General features: G+C 35.6%; 2 protein-coding genes and 1 long non-coding RNA gene across 4 annotated transcripts; 2 read left to right on the top strand and 1 right to left on the bottom strand.

Annotated features, from left to right (window-relative positions):
- The first annotated feature begins 4,086 nt into the window (after window positions 1–4,086).
- LOC113691110 (nicotianamine aminotransferase 1-like) lies at window positions 4,087–9,373 on the top strand. 2 transcript variants are annotated; one of them, XR_011815172.1, is made up of 8 exons: window positions 4,087–4,459; window positions 6,238–6,577; window positions 6,663–6,881; window positions 7,194–7,253; window positions 7,712–7,867; window positions 7,948–8,041; window positions 8,227–8,335; window positions 8,930–9,373. XR_011815172.1 is itself a non-coding variant. In XM_027209312.2 (7 exons), the coding sequence occupies exons 1-7, from the start codon at window positions 4,179–4,181 to the stop codon at window positions 9,046–9,048; spliced, it is 1,269 nt and encodes a 422-aa protein (XP_027065113.1). In that variant the 5' UTR covers window positions 4,088–4,178; the 3' UTR covers window positions 9,049–9,373. The 2 variants fall into 2 exon arrangements, 1 of the variants encoding a protein (XP_027065113.1); XM_027209312.2 differs by lacking the exon at window positions 8,227–8,335 and having other exon boundaries at window positions 4,088–4,459.
- A 2,715-nt stretch (window positions 9,374–12,088) lies between these two features.
- On the top strand, window positions 12,089–17,431 carry LOC113688910 (nicotianamine aminotransferase 1-like). The gene is made up of 7 exons (XM_027206737.2): window positions 12,089–12,562; window positions 14,269–14,608; window positions 14,689–14,907; window positions 15,638–15,697; window positions 16,182–16,337; window positions 16,424–16,517; window positions 17,076–17,431. Exons 1-7 carry the CDS (start codon window positions 12,291–12,293, stop codon window positions 17,192–17,194), a joined length of 1,260 nt encoding a protein of 419 aa, XP_027062538.1. The 5' UTR covers window positions 12,089–12,290; the 3' UTR covers window positions 17,195–17,431.
- On the bottom strand, window positions 16,940–19,646 carry LOC140007769 (uncharacterized). The gene is made up of 2 exons (XR_011815173.1): window positions 19,363–19,646; window positions 16,940–18,447 (listed from the first exon to the last, which is right to left on the bottom strand). It is a non-coding gene; the product is annotated as an uncharacterized lncRNA (long non-coding RNA).
- Between the last annotated feature and the right edge of the window lie 178 nt (window positions 19,647–19,824).

Below are 19,824 nucleotides of genomic sequence, written 5' to 3' on the forward strand. Positions count from 1 at the left end.
ACAAGAAACGAACTCAGAAGTAGCCTTAGCACTGATCAAGGAAGCAACAAGGGATAGCCAATACTGGAATCTAATTGAGGAGATAAGGAGTATGCTAATGAAAGAGTTGGATTATCAAGTAGTCCATACATGGTGTAAAGGTAATATATGTGCAGATTACTTAGCAAAGATGGGAATAAACTAGGCTCCAAGAACGATTAATTTTAGGGACCCTCTAGTCCTCTACATCATCTCAAAAAGTTATTGGGACAAAATGTCTATGGTGTTGCTTTACCTAGACTAGTCGCTGTGTAACGGGCTTGACCTTCCACAGTTTGGGGAATCATGTAATGAAGCCAAATGTTGGATCAAACAAAACATCTCCTGGCCAAAGTTTTATTTGACAGACTGGTTCAAGTCTTATATATAGTTCAAAATGTGTTTACGAAAAAAAGCAAAATGATATAGGAAAAAAAAACTTTGTATCCAATCTCTTTTCGAGTGTGACTTCAATGTATTGATGCATGAGAAATGGCCAATTAATTGAAGTTCACTAATTAAGGATTCAGTAAATATTAAGTTGATACCTTCATATCAAAGGATTTGAGCATAATAACTTCTTTAGTGAAAGTTCCGTCCATTTAAGATGCTTAAAGCACAGTACTGCAAATTTCTTTGTCACAAATCTACCATGTAGGTTCTCCAGTCTGCAGAAGGGAAATCCAACTAATAAGTTCATTTTGCATTGTAGAATTTTTCTAGGTCATGATGCAATTTGTATATAATTGGGTTAAATCCACACAGTATATACTGAATTCAGGCAATTGTTAATTAATTAGACATGAATGCTCGGTACATGACAGATTATCCAAATGAATATATACAGGTTATTAGGTCGATCATAACAGGATAACTGGAGCTTTAATATAAAGCTAGTGCTAAATTTATTTCTTTTAGTTACGGATTATATATTCTAGGAATGGCTATGGACAACAATTAGTGAAATTTTTTTTATTGTATGTGAAAATGTATTTGAGAGAGTTTATGATCAAAATCTATTAATTAATATATTAGGTTATATTTGGGTCATGGGTTTGAGTTGACCCAATATTACCCAATCCAAAATTAATCCAATCTAAAATTGGGCGGGTTGAGTGTAACCTATTTAAATGAAAATCCAATATTAACCCGCGCAAAACCCGTCCAACCCGTCCAAATTGCTGGGTATACTGAGGACCAACAAAGAAATTAGGCGTCTTGACTCTTGATGAGCACGCTTCCTATAAATTAATGCTACAGTTATCACAAGACAAGAACGATAGCCAAAAACAAATTGAACACTGATGACAGCTCTTCTTTCTTAACACTTTTTTTTTTGTTTTTTTTTCCGCTTTTTATTGACAGGAAAGTTCATCACATTTTCCTTGAAACAGACATCAAATGACTGCAGATGTTAATCTAATTTTCTTGATGCTCAGTTATTTAAGAAGTTTAGTGCCAAAAATCATCGAATTAAGTAACAGATTATCGAGCGTCTATATATATATATATATATATATATATATATATATATATATATAAGATGCAAAATTAGAAAATTTTAGTCATAAAACTCCACTTGTAAGTAGGGTCGTATTTTTTATCAACTTGTTTTTTGACAAAAAATTTCATTTTTTTAAAACCTTCTCACCTTTTTCGACAGCCAACCGCCACGCATAAGATTCGAATCCTGAATTTGACATAATGCACAATTAAAATGTGTGAGTTGTGTGTGGGTTGCTAAAAATTGGATTAAAATTTTATGAACTCTATTTGTATTTGTTGAAGTTTATGAATTACTCTCTAATGTGGTTATGGATTATTCCGAAAAGTGACGTCAACTCATAATTTTGGCCTAATTTTATAACCTCGAAAAACACCGGTATGCCTAAAATCATGTTTAGAGATGACAACAGGACGAGTTTGATATAGGGGAGCCGTGAACCATCCCTGCCCCTATTGTTTTATTTTTAATCCTCCCGTCCTCTCCTCCGCCCCATTCCACGCAGGTGCCCTTGGGAACACTTTTTTTTCCTTATTTTTTTTGGACAAATAAAAACTTTATCAATTAGAAATAAGTGCATACAATGGAGTTCATTAGATCCTAGTTATACAAGTACTATCAGTACACTTGCTCGTACAAGAGCAAAACACTAATGAGGTAGTCCAAGCTTCATAACGGGCTCACAGTTTGTCAGGGGCACCGATCCCTTGCTTGCAACCGCGTTTTGCACTGATTCAAGGACAACAGTAACGGTAGGCATTTTAGACAAATGCTGTTGTCTAAACATGAATTGGTTCCATTACTATTACTAATCGTGCTTTTTCTAGGAGAAAATAATCTACTACTGCTAATAATTTAACCCAAGAAAACATAAAAAATAGATGTATTAATAAGTTTATTGTATTTATTTAATTAATACGAGGACCGGGTGGGGGATGAGGTGTATGCTTCCCCACCCTCAGCTCCCTTCCTACCCTGTATCTTCCCCTGTAGGATGGATGCCACTCTATTGTCATCCCTAATCACGTCTTTGCCCATTTCATGAAAAGAATGCAACATTGGTGACACTTCTTACCATAGTAAACTTTTATTTACAAACTATTTTTTCTTTCTATTTTTCAAACACACCAAGAGAAAAAGTTGGTGATGATTGATCACTATAAATTTCTCAAACGAAGTAACAGCCTTGTTTGGATTATTATTTTTAAATTTTTTTTTTTTACATTTTTTAATCATTTTTTGTTTCACGTATATCAAATCACTATAATAATATTTTTTAACAAAAACTCCAGAAAATACGGCAATCTAAACATGCTCACTTAACCACGCTTGGTGGGGTGGAAGGCAAGGATTCAAACCTTGCCTCCCGTTAAAATGCCACATTTAAGTGGTTGGTTTCAAAAAATCCAGACGGGTGTGTTGTGCATCTGTTTGGTCCGGTGACGGTTCAGTCCCCTCCGGATTATCCCTGGCCTCCTTAGGTCCGCCTTCTCTCCCTTAATATAGAATAGATTAGATTATACAACTGTTGTCGTTTCCGAAAAAAAAAAACATGCTCACTTTCTAGGATATCTATGGCTTGGCGATCAAGAAACCGAAAAATTGACAAACTATGAAATTTCACGTGTCCAATGTCAAATTGTACTTTAATTAGTATTTTTAGTGATGTACCTTGTACGAATAATCACCAACGAGGAAAATCTATACAGAAACAGACGAGTTCCAAGAAAGCATCAGCAGCAATGGTCCACTTCGACCGCCACAATTTGGCTACTTACTTGGTCGCACTTGCAGACGAGACACCTGAAGAGAGTTCAATTCGAAATTTGTTCATTCCAAATTTGTTGACCACATCAAAATAAATATATTTACAGAAGATTTATCATTCATTCATTATTAACTTCAAAGTTTGTTCATTAACTTTAAAAGCGCTATCAATTATCCTGATAATATGTGCGAGTTCATAATATCCCTTAACATCCCTTTCATGTTACAATACGAAATAATGTGGTACTTGAGAAAAGTTCAACTTTGATAAGGCATTAATTTAGTGGTAAAATAACTATAATCGAGATTTCATAAGTTATTAAGGATACTAGTTAAGCATTAGAAATTGTGAATATAGTCTAATTATATTGTGGATTACGTGTAATTTTATATAATCAAATAATTGCTTGTTTACGAATGAGTTAAGTATGATTTAAGTGTAATCCGTAATAAAAACCTTAAAAGAGAAAATGGGTGTGCTTGTTTACCGTAATTTGCAAAAAAAAAAAAAAAAATCAAATATTATTCACATTATATCATAAACACAATTTTCTAACTGTCTTTTTTTTTTAATCCCATATAAATCACATTTTTTTAAATTAATTTTTTCCAAATAATCTCCTATTCAAAACACACCCAACATTTCTCAACCAAACGTTACAGGAATTCGAGTTGATACAAGCTGACCCCAACCAACTGGCGTCCCGAATTTCAGGTATGCGAAGTATTCAAACCAAAGTTTGAACACGTTACGGTTTGCAACCGCTATATAAATGTTGCATATTCAGCCTTCACTTGCCAATTTCCATACTTGGTCTCCACTCCACTCTCCTCGCCTTGAAAATAGTAAACCCGAGAAGTAGGAGCAGGAGGATATACCAAGAAGAAAATGGCGACTGAGAATGAATTTTCCCCAAAAGAATGGAGTTTCAAGGGAGACGAGTTACTAGTGAGGTCCTCGGCAGTAACTGTGAGAGGTGTTCTGGACAAGTTGATGGGAAATTTGAACCCAAATGACCCCAGACCCACGATTCCTTTAGGCCATGGTGACCCTTCTCCCTTCCCAAGTTTTCGGACAGCTCCTGAGGCTGAAAATGCAATCTCTGACGCCCTTTACTCTGCTAAGTTCAATGGTTACTCCCCCAGTGTTGGTACTCTTCCTGCAAGAAAGTAAGCATTTTTTGTTTGTTATTCCACTGATTGATGTTTTGCTGTTTTATAAGGTGCAGAGTAGTTTATTATTTCCTGAGGTGGCCCAGTTTCTCTGGTTCTAAATCTTTTTAACCCCGCATGCACTACCTGCAACGTCATATCAATGGTTTAACCACCTTTCAAGATGGTTTTCCCCTCCTCTTTTAGTGCATGCAGGGATTGGTGTGTATATATGATTATATGAATCCTTTCGATTAGGAGTATGTATATTTCTGTAGAATTTTTAGTCACAATTTGTGGAGCTTTTAGATATGCATCATAAGGGATATCGCTGCTTGTGGTTTAGTCCTTAAAATCAGTCAAATGAGGATTTTTTTTGGTTGAGTCACTACTGATAATGGTAATTTCCATAAAATGATTAGATTTTTGGATACCATGTTCCAGAAATAATTTGAACAAGAATCTGAATATCTGTAGACAAAGACTATTATTTTTATAGGAGTAGTTAGCCTATCACTGTCATCAAGGGATGTTATCAATTGTTTAAAGAAGCAAATTTGAAAGTTTTGTGGGCTTAAACTCTACTTTGTTCTGAGGAAGTGACATGCAAACTCAATATATGCTCTGTCTCTTTCTAATGACGGCTGCAGCTAGCAGTCGTTCATGCAATGAATAAATGTGTACCCAAGGAAAAGGATGAAAAAAAAGAAAGGAAGTTCGGAGTCAAGGATTCCAAAATGCTGTATCTGCTACTTCACTGTCTCACAATATTTTGAAATCTGAATAAGTGAATAAGATGTTCCTATCATGTTCCAAGAACTTTTTACTGGCTGCTAAATTTCCTGATATCGTACATATCAAATCTTTGTTTGCTGTTTTAAGAATGGGATTCAAGCTATGGTTCCGTGAGAATAAACTTCAGGTTTTTAGTACCTCTGTAATTCCAGAATGTTTGTAAACCGTAGAGAAACCTATTTTAAGCATATTTTAGTTTCATGAAATCATCAAATGATTCCAACATCAAGAGTATTACTTTTAGTACTGCCCTTTAACAAGTCGGAAACGCTTTTGCGGGATTCTAAGTAGGAAAATCACAGGAAACTACAGCTCGTCCTATTCAGGAGGTGTTTGTCAAGGCAACAGATATTGATGCAACCTTCATTTTCTTATAAGCATGATTATGCCCTCAACTTTTTGGATGGGTATTCAGCAATAAGCCAAGAAAGTCGATGCTACAACATGGCTTTGGTCTGATCCAGATATAGAATTTTTAAGTGTCGCACTCAGCGGCGAACCCAGAAAAAAACTTAGTGGGGACAAAAATAACACTAAAATTTTTTATCTACTCTTTTTTTTTTTTTTTGGTTTTTAAAGTAAAAAATAAAAATAAATTCACCAATAAGTACAAATGATACGTACATTCCATGAAAAACATAAAAAAGACAAAATCAAAATTATTAATGTAATAATAATTTTATTTCAAAAACAAACTAAATTATTTACAATTGCTCACGAAGAATTTTCATATTTTGATAACGGTTTACAACTTTCTCATTTTGAACTTCAAGAAGTATATGTTTATCAATATAAGTAACTAAACTAAATTTTGTGACCTATTCTTTTACATCTTTTCTAAAAAAACTCTGAGCGCACGCTTAAAATTATGTCAAAATTGTATAAGTATTATAGGAATTTAAGAGAGGCAGTGGGGGCCGTGCCCTCAGTGCCCCCACCTTAAATCCGCCCCTGGTCGCACTAGTGTGATATAAACTGCATGGTATTTGTTTATTTAACAGGGCAGTAGCAGAGCACCTTTCACGTGATCTTCCATACAAGTTATCACCAGACGATGTTTATCTAACGAGTGGATGTACCCAAGCAATTGAAGTGATCTTAACTGTCCTTGCTCGTCCTAATGCCAACATTCTACTTCCAAGACCTGGCTATCCTTATTATGAGGCTCGGGCAATATTCAGCAATATTGAATTTCGTTACTTTGATCTTCTTCCAGAGAAAGATTGGGAAGTCAATCTTCACACTGTCGAATTGCTTGCAGATGAAAATACAGTTGCCATAGTCATCATTAATCCTGGAAATCCTTGTGGAAATGTCTATAAATATGAACATTTAAAGAAGGTGTCTAAATTTTTTCTACCAGGATGTGAATGCTGCTTAATTTACAATATCCATTATTCATGATTTGAAGTGCATGCTTTTCCAGGTTGCTGAAACTGCTAGAAAGCTTGGGATCTTAGTGATTTCTGATGAAGTTTATTATCATCTTGCATTTGGAAAGAATCCTTTCGTGCCAATGGGAGTCTTTGGATCAATTGCTCCTGTGATAACAGTCGGATCCATATCAAAAAGGTGGATTGTTCCCGGTTGGCGAATTGGGTGGCTTGTCACGAACGATCCCAATGGCATTCTCAAGAAACATGGGGTACTCTCATTCTGCATTATGGTTCCTTCCACATTATACATGCTGCACTTCTTTGGAATATGGTTTCCTTCTACATTATACATGCTGCACAGCTTGCACTTCGATGTGAAAATGATGAAATAAACTCACCAGCTGGAGTTAAAGGATGATAGACTTTCCAACTGCCCTGGAAGCACTATTTTATTGCTTGTGGATCAGAAAACTCTTGATTATAAAATCCATCTGCTTGATTATAGTTTCAGTAATCCAATAGTCATAACTATGTGCACAATCACCTTCTAATGCATCCAAAATCTGCCTTTTTACTTGCAGGTTGTTGATTCCATCATTGCATTTCTCAACATTTCCTCTGATCCTGCAACTATTGTTCAGGTTTGGGATTTTATGATTGATTCTTCCAACATGATAAAAGTTACTTTTTTTTTGGGAGTCTTCTTGCTTTTCTTAGGTCATGTGCTTTTTCGCACCTCTTGGTAGACTAGTTTTTGAGCATTACCCATTGAATAGTATGTTCTGAAGTGAACTGACAGATGCGCTGAAGATTTTTAATCTTTTTATGCTGCACTAATACATATCAGTATTTTGCTTCTATACATGTGGATTATAAAGCTACAAAGCCTACAATACCAGATTGTTCACCCAAGAAAAAAAAATTTTGAAGGTTGTACTGCAATTCTGAGGATATGGGGGTTTTAATATTACCAACTTGTATGTGCAGTCTAATTTTGTCTCTGGAATCAATCTTTGCTACTTAAGTTCCTAAAAGCTTAATCAAAATGATTGAGAAGCTGACTCCGTTTTTTCTTTCCTGACATTTTACTTTTCACCAGGGAGCAATAATTCAAGTCCTTGAGAAGACGAAAGAGGAATTCTTCTTGAAAATAGTCAATCTACTTAGAGAAGCTGCAGAAACATGTTGCAGCAAAATAAAGGAAATCCCTTGCTTTGCTTGCCCAAGCAAGCCCGAAGGAGCTTTGTTTGCCTTGGTAAAATGCTGATAAGTATAAATTTGTTTCGTTCTCTGCTGTATATTGGTTAAGAATCAAACAAAAACTTTTGCTTCCAGGTAAAACTAGATTTGTCCCTCCTGGAAGATATTCAAGATGATTTGGACTTCTGTCTCAAGCTTTCTAAGGAGGAATCTGTGATAGTTTTACCAGGTAAAAGGTCCAATGTGAAATTGAAGCTAGTTATCTCAGCATTCCACTATTTCGTTAGCATCATTTTTCTGTTGACTCTTGCTTTTCCTTGTATCTCTTATCCTTCCTACTGTTAACTATTCTAAATCATGTTAACTGTGATATCAAGCTGTTAATCTTATTTCTGTATAAATCTTTCATTGCAGCTATTTGATGTGCTGCAGTGCCACTACATCTAAATGGGGGATGTTTATACCAATTTTGTATACTGTTTGTGAATTTATATTATCTTGGTAATTGACTTCAAAAAACAGAGTAAGTAATGGATCCAAAACTTTTTAACTTAAATGGAATCTAACATATCTCTGTTCTTCTGAGTTCATCTTTCGATGGGCTATCTTAGATGAGTCTGAAGGATGATATATCTATATATTTAGCAGGTTGGATGTCTAACTGATTCTATGTGGATTGAACCAGTAAAATGATGTGTCCATAGACTAAGCACAAGTAGTAGAAATAATAGTGTGAAAAATACTTGCATATAGTGATATGGCCTGGAGATGGAAATACCTTCATTTAGGCAGAACAGGAGATATATCACTGAGATGTGCAAGTCGTTCATCCCAAACCAAAAGTAGAATGCAAAAACAGACCATTCGTTTGCCGATTAGACATTCACTCAGGCAAAATCAGCTCTTACTCAATTTGTTTTTTTTGACTCGAAATTTTATGAATACAGACAGTAATATATTTCCCCTTTTGTCCTGCTGCTGTTATTGCACTTCCAAGAAGTATTTTTTTTTTCTTGTATAGTTGCTTAATCAATGAAGGCAAGAACAAGAAGTGGCATTCAGCTTCATCCTCGTGGATCACTAATGCCAGATTTTTTTTGTGGTATATTTCTTGTAGGGCTTGCTGTAGGACTCAAGAATTGGCTTCGCATAACTTACTCCGTCGAGCCATCAGCACTCGATGATGGACTCAACCGGATAAAAGCTTTCTGCCTGAGGCATGCAAAGAAACAATAGAAGTTGTTTCTCATGCCTTGAAACAATTAAATCATGATCCTAGCCTGGAACATGCGACAAGTAGTACTTCAGCGCAAGGTTTTCATTGGTGTGATCTTCAACTGCTCGTTGGATATCTTGCTACAGTTAGAGTTTTAATAAAAATGCCTAGTTTTCAGTAATTTCCTTCACCTGAAAGGAAAAGAATATGTTATTATGAACTTTTATTATGTCTTGTTTGTGAGTGCTGTTTGAAGGGTTGGAAGCTTTACTGTGGTTGTCTTCGATCCCCTTTTCTGTCTGTGTACAATGCCTTGAAGCTTAGTTAAATGTGTCAGATGTTGCATTGCTCTTTGCCCCCTCTTTTCTATCGATGGAGGAGAGTGAACAAGGGAAGTCCCATGGCAGGACAAAGAAAGTTCCTACCTGAATTGAAGTGAAAGCTAAGCTTGAAGTAGCCAATGCAGGGTTAATCAGTGAAAGCTAACCTTAATTGGCTAATGACCACCTAGCCGAGATATCAAAAGTCTCGACTCGTCATTATAATATGACTGGTGAGTAATATGATTGATGTGATAGTCATCTATCCTATAAGTCAGATCTACTACTGATATCGCCGCCATGTCTTATACTACGAGATTAAATTATCAGTATACCTCATCATTTTACTCCTTATCTTACACCTTATTCATTTGAAAGGCATGCAACACAACCCACTTAATATAACTTTCCGACAACTTTTGATTTAAGCACCGGAATGAAATCGGGGAATTTAGTCCTGGCCACTTTTTATTTTGCAAGTGAGCTTGTCCTGCGTTTAGCCTTCGCTTGTCCTGACCCGCACACCTTCAAAATGGGGAAACAATTTTGGACATTGAAACTTATTTGGATGGTGATTTTTCTTGAAAACTAAACAGTGAATATTTTGGAGTTTCCATTTCTGTAATAGAAGTCAGAGGCAAGTAGTACGCTAGCCTTTATGATGCCGGCTTGGTCTTCGGCGCCTTTTGCGTCGGGTTCCGCTCTATGACCACCAATAACATGCTAAATTTTGAAACACGTGAAAATGGCTTGGCCTTGGACCCTTTTGCGCCGGGTTCCGCTCTTTGACCACTAATAACATGCTAAATTTTGAAACGCGGGAAAAAGTATTCATAACTCATACTCCCTCCGTCCCACTTTGTTAGTCTTATTTTCCTTTTTCGTCCGTCCCAAATTATAGTCCACTTTCCCATTAAGAAATGTAGTAATCTTTCAAATTGTCTAAAATACCCTTATTAAATATCTTGTTATTAATACATTGTTATTAAATACTAACCCACTACATTGAATACATTGAACACATTGACTACATTGATTAGCATAAGGGTATTTTAGGAAATTATTAATCTAAATTTATGTTTCCAACCAAATTAATTACACTTTCTTAATCTATGTGAAAAAAAAAAATCAAGACTAACAAAACGGAACGGAGGGAGTAGCACTTTTGCGTTTTTTTTTTTTTTTAATTTTACGGCAATGACAATAATGTAATCTATTAGGACTATCTTGTATAAGGGAGCCTATGAAGCTGTGTATAAGAAAAATCTATCTTAATATATAAGAAGGGAAGTCTAAGAAGAGGGGAATCAAGAAAGGGAGTCTAAGAGAATGTGTATAGGAAAGTTTATCTTAATTTAGAGGAAGGGGAGGCTAAGAGGATTAGTAGGTATAAGAATTGGGATGCTCTGATATTTTTTTTGTTATAATTAAAATTCGAACCTCGGATTCACAATTCAAAAAAGAACTAAATCTGTTTTTGATGACGTGGTTAATTGCTCATAGTACTTTTTTTTTTTTATCAAAAAAAAAGAATCTGGACCCATTTCAGACCCCAACCCTTATTTGAATTATTGGGTTTCTCCTCATTTTTTGTGACAGAGGTAGAATTCTGATGAATGCTCTAACTAGAGGCTACACCACCACGTCGGCTACCCTGGAGGGGGTCTCATTGCTCATAGTACTTGGTACTAGTAAACTTAAATACGTGCGAAAAAGGACTCAAGAGTCCATACGGTATCATTTTCACTCGTGGCATGGAAAGGACTCGTGAGAAAAGCCATCAGTCCCTGTTTTGGTTTTTCTACTAAAAATGTTTGTATAGTTACGACATTATTACACAGCAAGACAAAGACGGATAGACAAATTTAATTAAGTTGACCGCGACAACATTCAAACTTATTTGTTTAGTTGGACGAGTCTGAAATTGTATTCTACCTTGACTTGTGGTGTATATATTGACTCAGAATTCAAATAAGATTTTGACAAATAGTTTGAAATTTTTACGTGTAAATTTTAATTGACTAAAATTGTCTAGCCGGCCCTAAACCATTACTACTATTACTATTTGATCCACTTTTGACCCCTTAATAATACATGTGAAATTTGTCCCTCAAATAATTTAGTGCATAATTTCCTCAAATGAAGGAACTTATTTTCCTCGTCCGTTCTCTCACCTTTTATCTTTAATTTTTATGAGATTTATAGTTAGAATAGCAAGAAATATGAGAGTTTGATCATTTTAGTCATTATTTCTTGATTTGTTTTTCATGGTGGGACAAAGTTACGCTGTTCCTCAGCGTCGTTAGCTCAAATGGCAAACTTTGGTATAAGGACCAAAAGATTACGTACGCATTCATTTATTTCAGAATTTAAAATCTATGTAATATTAATTGTTAATGGGTCAAAATTGGACCATGCTAATAGTTTGGAGGTTGACCGGACAATTTACTCAATCTAATTCTTTTCTAAGCTGGAGTCGAATTTGAAAATCTAAATACAAAATGCTGTTGAAACTTTGAATTGACGGACTAAACTCAAATGCGCTCTTATCAAATCGAATTTGATTCAAGTATGGAAGAGTTTGATTCGAGTTTGATTCGTGTATTTCACGTCTATATTGAATTTGATGATTTAAATACGGAGGAGTTTGATTCTTATTCCATGTCCAAAGGGAGACTCCAAAAATCCACAAGTCAGCATACAGTCACGGCAGGCAGCATGATAAATGCAGCAGGCAACTTAAGCATCTTTCACCGACTCCCCACCTCCTTCATTTCGACATCGTTACGACATACTCAGAAAGGTCCACAACCAAGATATATTCCAGGGATCATCCGACATCTTTACGACATACTCAGAAAAGTCCACGACCAAGATATATTCCAGGTATTATCCGAGTTCCTAATTCCTGCCAGTGTACCTACTAAGAAAAGAAGGAGAAAATGGAAAACGGGAAGACTGCAAATTGGAACTTCAAGGGGGACGAAACAGTGAAGAAAGCATCAGCTTGGACTATAAAGTTCGCCCTCAAGACTCTCAGGGAAAATCTGAATGCAAATGACAAGAGGGCTGTTATCCCTCTTGGATATGGTGATCCCAGTCAATTCCCAAGCTTCAAGCCTAGTAAAGTTGCAGAAGAAGCCGTCATTGATGCAATCCAATCTGGTAAATTTCATTGTTATGCCCCAGGTGATGGAACTCCTGAAGCAAAACGGTACGGTGAACTAACTGCAATTGCATAACCCCTTCTTTCTTCTGCTGCTTCTTTTTTAGAGGATGAGCAAGTAATGGTTATGTTCTCTTTTCCATGATTAAGGAAATAAGATTTATACAAGGACTGTCTTGCTAATCAGCAGTCAAATTAATCTGCTCAAACTTTGGCACAACAGTATAAAATCAAATCAAATATGTATGTTCTAGCATTGTAAGAAAATAAATTTATGCTAGCACTTAGAATATTGTAGTCTGCATTCTTTGCATCAAAAGGATTAGTGGGGTTTCTTCTTCTGTGGATAAATTTCACAAATCTTTCTTCATCTTGATTGAAAAACCGGCCTTTTTTTTGCCCACTAATGTTTGCTATTATTTGCTTTTGCTTGCATTTGGCTGAAAAAAAATCAATGTCCCTCTTATCTCTCTCTTTTTTTTTTTTTTTTTTTCTCTTCCTTAATATCACCGTTAGTTGAAAGCTACGTTTTGATATCCCAAACAAAATGTTGGCGAGTATTACACTACTACGTATTCTGATTGGATGATTTGGATTAGGTAACATAGTAGTTGGAGTTTCAGAAATTATTTATCCTCGTCTTCCTTTGGAGTTTTGTGAGTGTGGGACATAGACACATAGTACACCATCAATGTCAGCCAAAAGGATTAAAGTATAAAGTGTTCTTCTTCCAAAATCTTTTCGTAACGTACAACTCCACCATGCATATTTTATTAACCCTGTTTGGCCATTTCGGATTATACTTCCGAGTCTTCTTCTTAAACTCCGAGGAAAAAATATCAAGATGGCATGATAATTTAATGGTAGTTTAACCCTTCAATTATGCTGTTTTTCTCATTGATATTGAGAAACGTAGGATTCTAACCTAAAAAGGAAAAATAGGACAAAGGGATAGTGATCCATGGACCATGTCTTCTGGTACCGCCTGGACCATGGTCCATGGCTTCCATTACTAATTTCTGATTTCTATGTACGGAGGCTATAGGAGCAGGACCAGGGCTGGGACTGGTACGGTAATGCAATTCAGTATCCACGATGGTGTTCCTTCTTGTCATTTGGCAAGTTAGTGCGGCTATAGTCATTTGTCATTGAATGTAGTCAGGACACCCTTAAACATGAAACCAGCTGTCCTTTTGTTTTTTTCTTGTGAAACATTCTAAATGGGTGTAGTATATATGATTTGCCAGATATCTTCTCTAAACACTGAAGAGTTATTGAGATGAAGGAGTAGTTGGAAATTGTTTTTAATATAATAGTATATTGGTTTTCATGATGCGATATATGTGAAGTTTAAAAAGCTGTTAAAAGGATAAAAAATTATTGGAAAAATATGTTGATAATGCTACCAACACTTTCTGTAAAGGGGTACTAAAATTACTTAGCTTTTGGTTTAGATTCTGTAAGGCGTAGGAAAATGAATATGTGTAGGAGGAGATTGGACTTGACCACTTTGAAGTTTCGAGTAATTGTCTTCCACTGTTTAGAAAATGATTAGTGGGGAATGGAAGTTCGGAAAGAATTTTGGAATTCTGGAAGGACTTGCAGGTGAACATTACCGCTGTGGCTGTCTAAAGTTTTAGTGTTCTAGTGTCTACATTTATTGTGTAGTTTCTATGTTGTCCAGTGCAATTGGAAGCTAAATCGTTGAGGGAATGATATAAGAACAAATGTCCAAATTTTTATTCCTGTACCAGGGCTATTGCTGATCATCTCTCTCGTGACCATGGGATGGAAATATCTCCAAAAGATGTTTTTTTAACTCTTGGCGGAAGACAAGCAATTGATATCATGCTGACAGTCCTTGCTCGTCCTGGTGCCAACATACTGCTTCCTAAACCAGGATATTCGTTCTATGAAGCTCGTGCCACCTTTAGCCAGCTTGAAATTCGCCATTATGATCTTTTACCAGAGCAGGGATGGGAGGTCGACCTGAGTCATGTAGAAACACTTGCTGATGATAAAACAGTTGCTATTGCTATTATCAACCCTGGTAATCCATGTGGAAATGTGTATACATATGAGCATTTACAGAAGGTAAAAATAGAGTGCACCTATTTTCCAAAATTTACATTTTGATCAAATGTTGGTGACTGACGAGGCTTTGCTTTACACAGGTGGCAGAGACTGCGAAAAAGCTTGGATTTCTAGTAATTGCTGATGAAGCTTATGCTCATCTTACTTTTGGGAAGAATCCATTTGTGCCAATGCGAGTTTTTAGTTCAATTGTACCAGTTCTTACACTTGGCTCTTTATCAAAGAGATGGATGCTTCCTGGTTGGCGACTTGGTTGGCTTGTGACGAGTGATCAAAATGGCATCCTCCAAAGACATGGGGTTCCTTCTCTCCCTCTCTCCTTTACTTTCTTTTTCTTTAGTAGTACGATATCAGTTACTTTGTTGTTCTCAGAAAAAGTTACACGAAATTTGCTGAAAGATGACATTTGGTTGATAAGAATGTTTTCACTGACGTTCTGATAGAATAAAAGAGAATCTGGGGATTGCAGCCTACTCCCTATTTAAGAAGCAAATTTGGTAGATTACTTTTCTGTAAAGTTTCATTGTCAGGACTACTTCATTAGTAGTTCACTGAGAGGTTTCAAATTTTTTAAGATAGAAAAGTTGCAACCGTGAACTGCTAATTTGATCCTCACAGGAGTTAGATTGTGAGTAAATGTGACACGCTAAAGGAAGGTGAAGATTTCTAGTTCATGTCTTGGTTTAGAGAACAACATGAATGAATGGTCCCCAATAAAACTTAAAGGGTGAAAGGAAGATGAAAATTGTTGTTCCAAGGTTCTTGAGTTGAATAGACATGAATGGTTTTGTTGGAGGAATCTGTTGATTAAATGTTGATGTCAGTACACATCAATGGGAACACATGATCAAAAAACATATGCACTGAGTAACAACATGGACTTCGTGCATATATAGAGTCTAGCTTTATTGACTTACAGTTATTTTCTCCATGCCAAACTTGATTTGTATTAACAGAATCAAGGATCTCAAGTTTGTGTGGAATTAAACCACTGATGTATTAATTGTTGTGTTCATCTTATGATGTCAGATTATTGATAGCATAAAGAGCTGTCTTGACATCACGCCAGAGCCAGTAAATTTCATTCAGGTATTTGATCGCAGATGCTCATCTTTTCTTGAAAGGCTTTCTTTTGTAAGACCAGGTCCAGAAGTATCATCAGTTGAATGCCACTTACGTGGTTGTTTGTTTTGAAATCAAGCAAATTAGCCATCTAGATGATTTATTACTCTTTTTCAGTTTAAGAGCAATGAGAAGACTAGAAGGGTGAGATAGAAATTGAACAAATTCTACAATTTTCTAATGTTATAGTCAACAAGAGTTCATGTACGCGTCCGGATCTTCAAGATGCATGCAATCTGCTTCTATTCATCTCTTTAGGTTATTGCTCTGTTTCATTTAGTTAAATACATCAATGTTCAAATGACAGCTGCTGCCCTACCAAGTTTTTGTTGCTGGTGTCTTACGTTGTCTATTAAACATCTAGCGTACCTCAACACGCAGTAGAAATAAAGGTTTCTTTGATCATCATCTTGGCACATTGCGTATAAGAGCACCATTGTTTATTCTTCAGGCAGCTCTTCCAAAATTGCTGAAAGAAATACCAGAGGACTACCACTTAAGGACTCTAAATTTGCTAAGGGAAACAGCAGATGTTTGCTATGATAGACTCAAGGATATCCCGTGCTTTATATGCCCATACAAGCCTGAAGGATCCATGTTTGTTATGGTAAGATTAATACTGAAAATTTGGTGAACCTAATCATGCTTCAAGTTTGTGGACTCAATACTTTAACAGATGATGTTCCGTTCCAGGTGAAACTAAACTTATCACTACTGGAAGGCATAAACAATGATATGGAGTTCTGCCTCAGACTTGCCAATGAGGAATCTGTAGTTGTCCTGCCTGGTATGATTTTATAGAATAAGGAATCCTGACTTTTCCTGGATTCTTGATCTCATGAAGTATGCCTAGAGAGACTTCTAAGTTGGACATTTGGTGTTTATTCTCTGTATCATATGTCATATTACTCGGTCTATTGGTTATGCTAAAGTTTCTAATATCTGTTCAAGAGTGTCACTAGCAGTAACAACATGGTATATCTCAAGGCTCAAAAGCATGATGCCTGAAATAGTTTTTCTCTAGCATCACCAGGGCTGTTTAAAGTAAGCCCTTTTCAGGTCCTGAATGTTGGGATGCCTCGTGGAGTTCGTCTTAACCATGAAACCTGAAACCTCAGCTTACTCCTGTTCTTGCTAAACAATTTTCTGCTTTCTGAACTATGTAAATATCTGAGGTCGACACTTTACATGTGTCTGAAATCCATCATCTTTTGCTGAGCAGTCCACCTGAATAAACTTTTTGATGCAAAAAATATCTCAAAGTAGCACGTAATTGTTGCATCTATACATTTGAGGATGAAATTGTTGTATTATCAGTTAATGTTGGTTTATCATCTTTTTCCAGGGTATCCCATGGGGCTGAAGAACTGGCTGCGTGTAACTTTTGCTGTCGAATTATCTTTGCTTGAGGATGGTCTTGAGAGAATCCGAGCTTTCTGCGCAAGACATGCTAAAAAGCACTGAAATAAACATCATGTTGATCAAGCTACTGTGATCGACAGGTTAGCATTCAGCCTACTATGTCCACTTCCCTGAAGCTCGAAGTTGTTTTAGCTGCCTCTGTCCTCCCTGCAACTCAAAAACAGTAGGAAGATTGTTTCTTCCTTTCAATGACACTGGTTCAGTGTATAAACTATCAATCCTGTACTTCTTCTTTGCTTTTGACTCTTCTATCCAAATTTAGTTAAAATTTGGGCACTATTTGTGATGATCTCATCTCCCCTAGGGTGTACCCAAGAGTTTGGCAGACCGCCTGCCCAACTCTCGTTAGGACTCACTACATTCACTACAATAAATTTTCAAAATAATTGTTAACACCTCCAAATTAACATCAGAATTCAACAATTCAACCAATAATTCAAATTTAATTACAATTCAAAAGTGAAATATAAGATACACTATCAATGATAAAAAATACAACATGTCTACCAAAAGTACATGTGCAAGAGGATCAGTACACGTTAGTTCAATCTTATCCGCTCCGAACCTCAACTCTTGTAAAGAAAACAAACTAATGAGATGAACTTATACCCAATGAGATTCCCAAACAAGCATTCAAGCCAAATACCAGTCAAATCACAAAAATATTGCATTTAACAATTTAACACACTTTGTACAATAATAAAAAGTAATAAATAGTCTCGAGCCATTTAAGAAGTAATCATTCAATCATTTAAAAGATACGAACTCACTTAGAACCATTCATGCATTTAGTCATTCAGTCTCCTTCCATTTCTTCCTTATAACTTCTGATATTTGAAAAAACATTTGAAAACAAAAATCATGACATTGATCATTTTATTTAGTTAGTCATTTAGTCATTCATTTATTGCATTTCATTCACTAGCCCGTACTTCACCTGATTTCGCGGTCATATTCGAGTATACCAAAACAGTGGTCTAGGGTTTCCAACCTACTCGACCGATTCTACTTCTAACTCGAATAGGCTAGTGACAAAGGGCAAAGGCCCAATTTAATCAATGACTTACATTCATGCACAAGTAATATTCAATCATATAATCATTGAAAATTCATATTCACTTAAATCGAAGGTGGTAAAGTAGACACTCGCCTGTCAATAGCAAAGTGATTTTTGAAATACATTTAATAGTCAAATAATAACCATACAATCAAGGCATTTAATTCACAAACACAAGGAACACTCACCACTTGATCTTAATGTTTCCACTTCAAACCCTGATTTGTCTTTTCAAGTCCTGTAGTCATATAAACTGTCAAGAGTCTATCCATTTACAATCAAGATAAATGAGAAAATATGAGTTTGAAGTTTCACTTAATAAAAACAAAATTATATGTTTAACCCTAATATAACTTCTGAAAGAGCCACAATTTCTTGTTCAAATCAAGGAAAAATCACATGTATGATAGATCCATGTTTCAAGTATAATATGGAGCAAAAACATGTCGATTATATCCAAGAATTTGAAGACAACAGGACAAGATTTTCGAGACACAAAACTGAAAATTTCGAGCAAGAAAAACATGTTGGAGAAAACTCATTTTCCTTCTCTTGTCTTGACTCAAATCCAACATACAGGTGAAGATTTAGGTTTAATAAAGTATTTTGAGCACAACCTTGCCAAAATCACCACAAAATTCTGGAAATCAAAATTGGAAATGGCCATTTTCTAGCTGGCCAACTCTAATAGAAATTACAGCAAGTTTTTCCTAAATTTCCAACAAAATTTCTAACTTTCAACCTTATTTTCTTGGCGAAGTTGCTATCAATCAAGATATCATGTCATGCATATATGAACCATCTTCTTAATAAACAAACGCATCAAAATTTCACATATTCAAAATTCTAAATTAAACTAACTGGATTGTGCACCAAAGTTGGAAATTGCACATAATTTTGACAAATCATGAAATCTTTTATAAAATCATGCCTTTTATCTTATAGAGTATCATCCATCAAATAGACAAGTGAAGAAAAATAAGTTTGCTATTAAGTTTACCTCTTAAATCCCACAAAACAAAGTTGGAAATTCACAACATAATCTGAAAATCATGAAATCCACTATACAAGTTTTTCTTTTAACTTCTATAATATCATATATCAAATAAATTCAAAGATAAGAGAAGATTTCTAACAAAGTTCACCTCTTTACCTCCAAAACCTTAGATAGACAGTCAAGCAAGAAGTACCCAAGGGTTTCTCCTTCAAAACTTCTCCAATAGCTTCCTTCCAAGTTTGATTCAAGATTTGTCGGAGTAGACTAGGATTTTCTCTTGTTTTCTCTCACTAATTAAGCAAGAAATCAATACTTGAATTTAGAGTTGATTTTTCCCACTTTTCCCCTCAAGAATTTCGGCCAAGACAAGATAAGGAAGGAAGAAATAGTGAAGAAAGAAAAGCTTATCTTGGTCAAGGTTTTGGTCAACTTTGGTTGGTTACTTGACAAATAGCAAGAAAAGATGAGATATCTGTCTCTTTGTCTCTTTATTTGTCTCTAATTCACCAAGATATCTAGAGTTTTTTAAGTAACTCTTAACACCTCATGTCACATAGTCCCTTTTGCGCAAAACTTCTTATAATCCTCCAAATTTATTACACACACTTCACTAGTTGA

Source organism: Coffea arabica, chromosome 5c, assembly GCF_036785885.1.
Source record: "Coffea arabica cultivar ET-39 chromosome 5c, Coffea Arabica ET-39 HiFi, whole genome shotgun sequence".
NCBI lineage: Eukaryota > Viridiplantae > Streptophyta > Magnoliopsida > Gentianales > Rubiaceae > Coffea > Coffea arabica.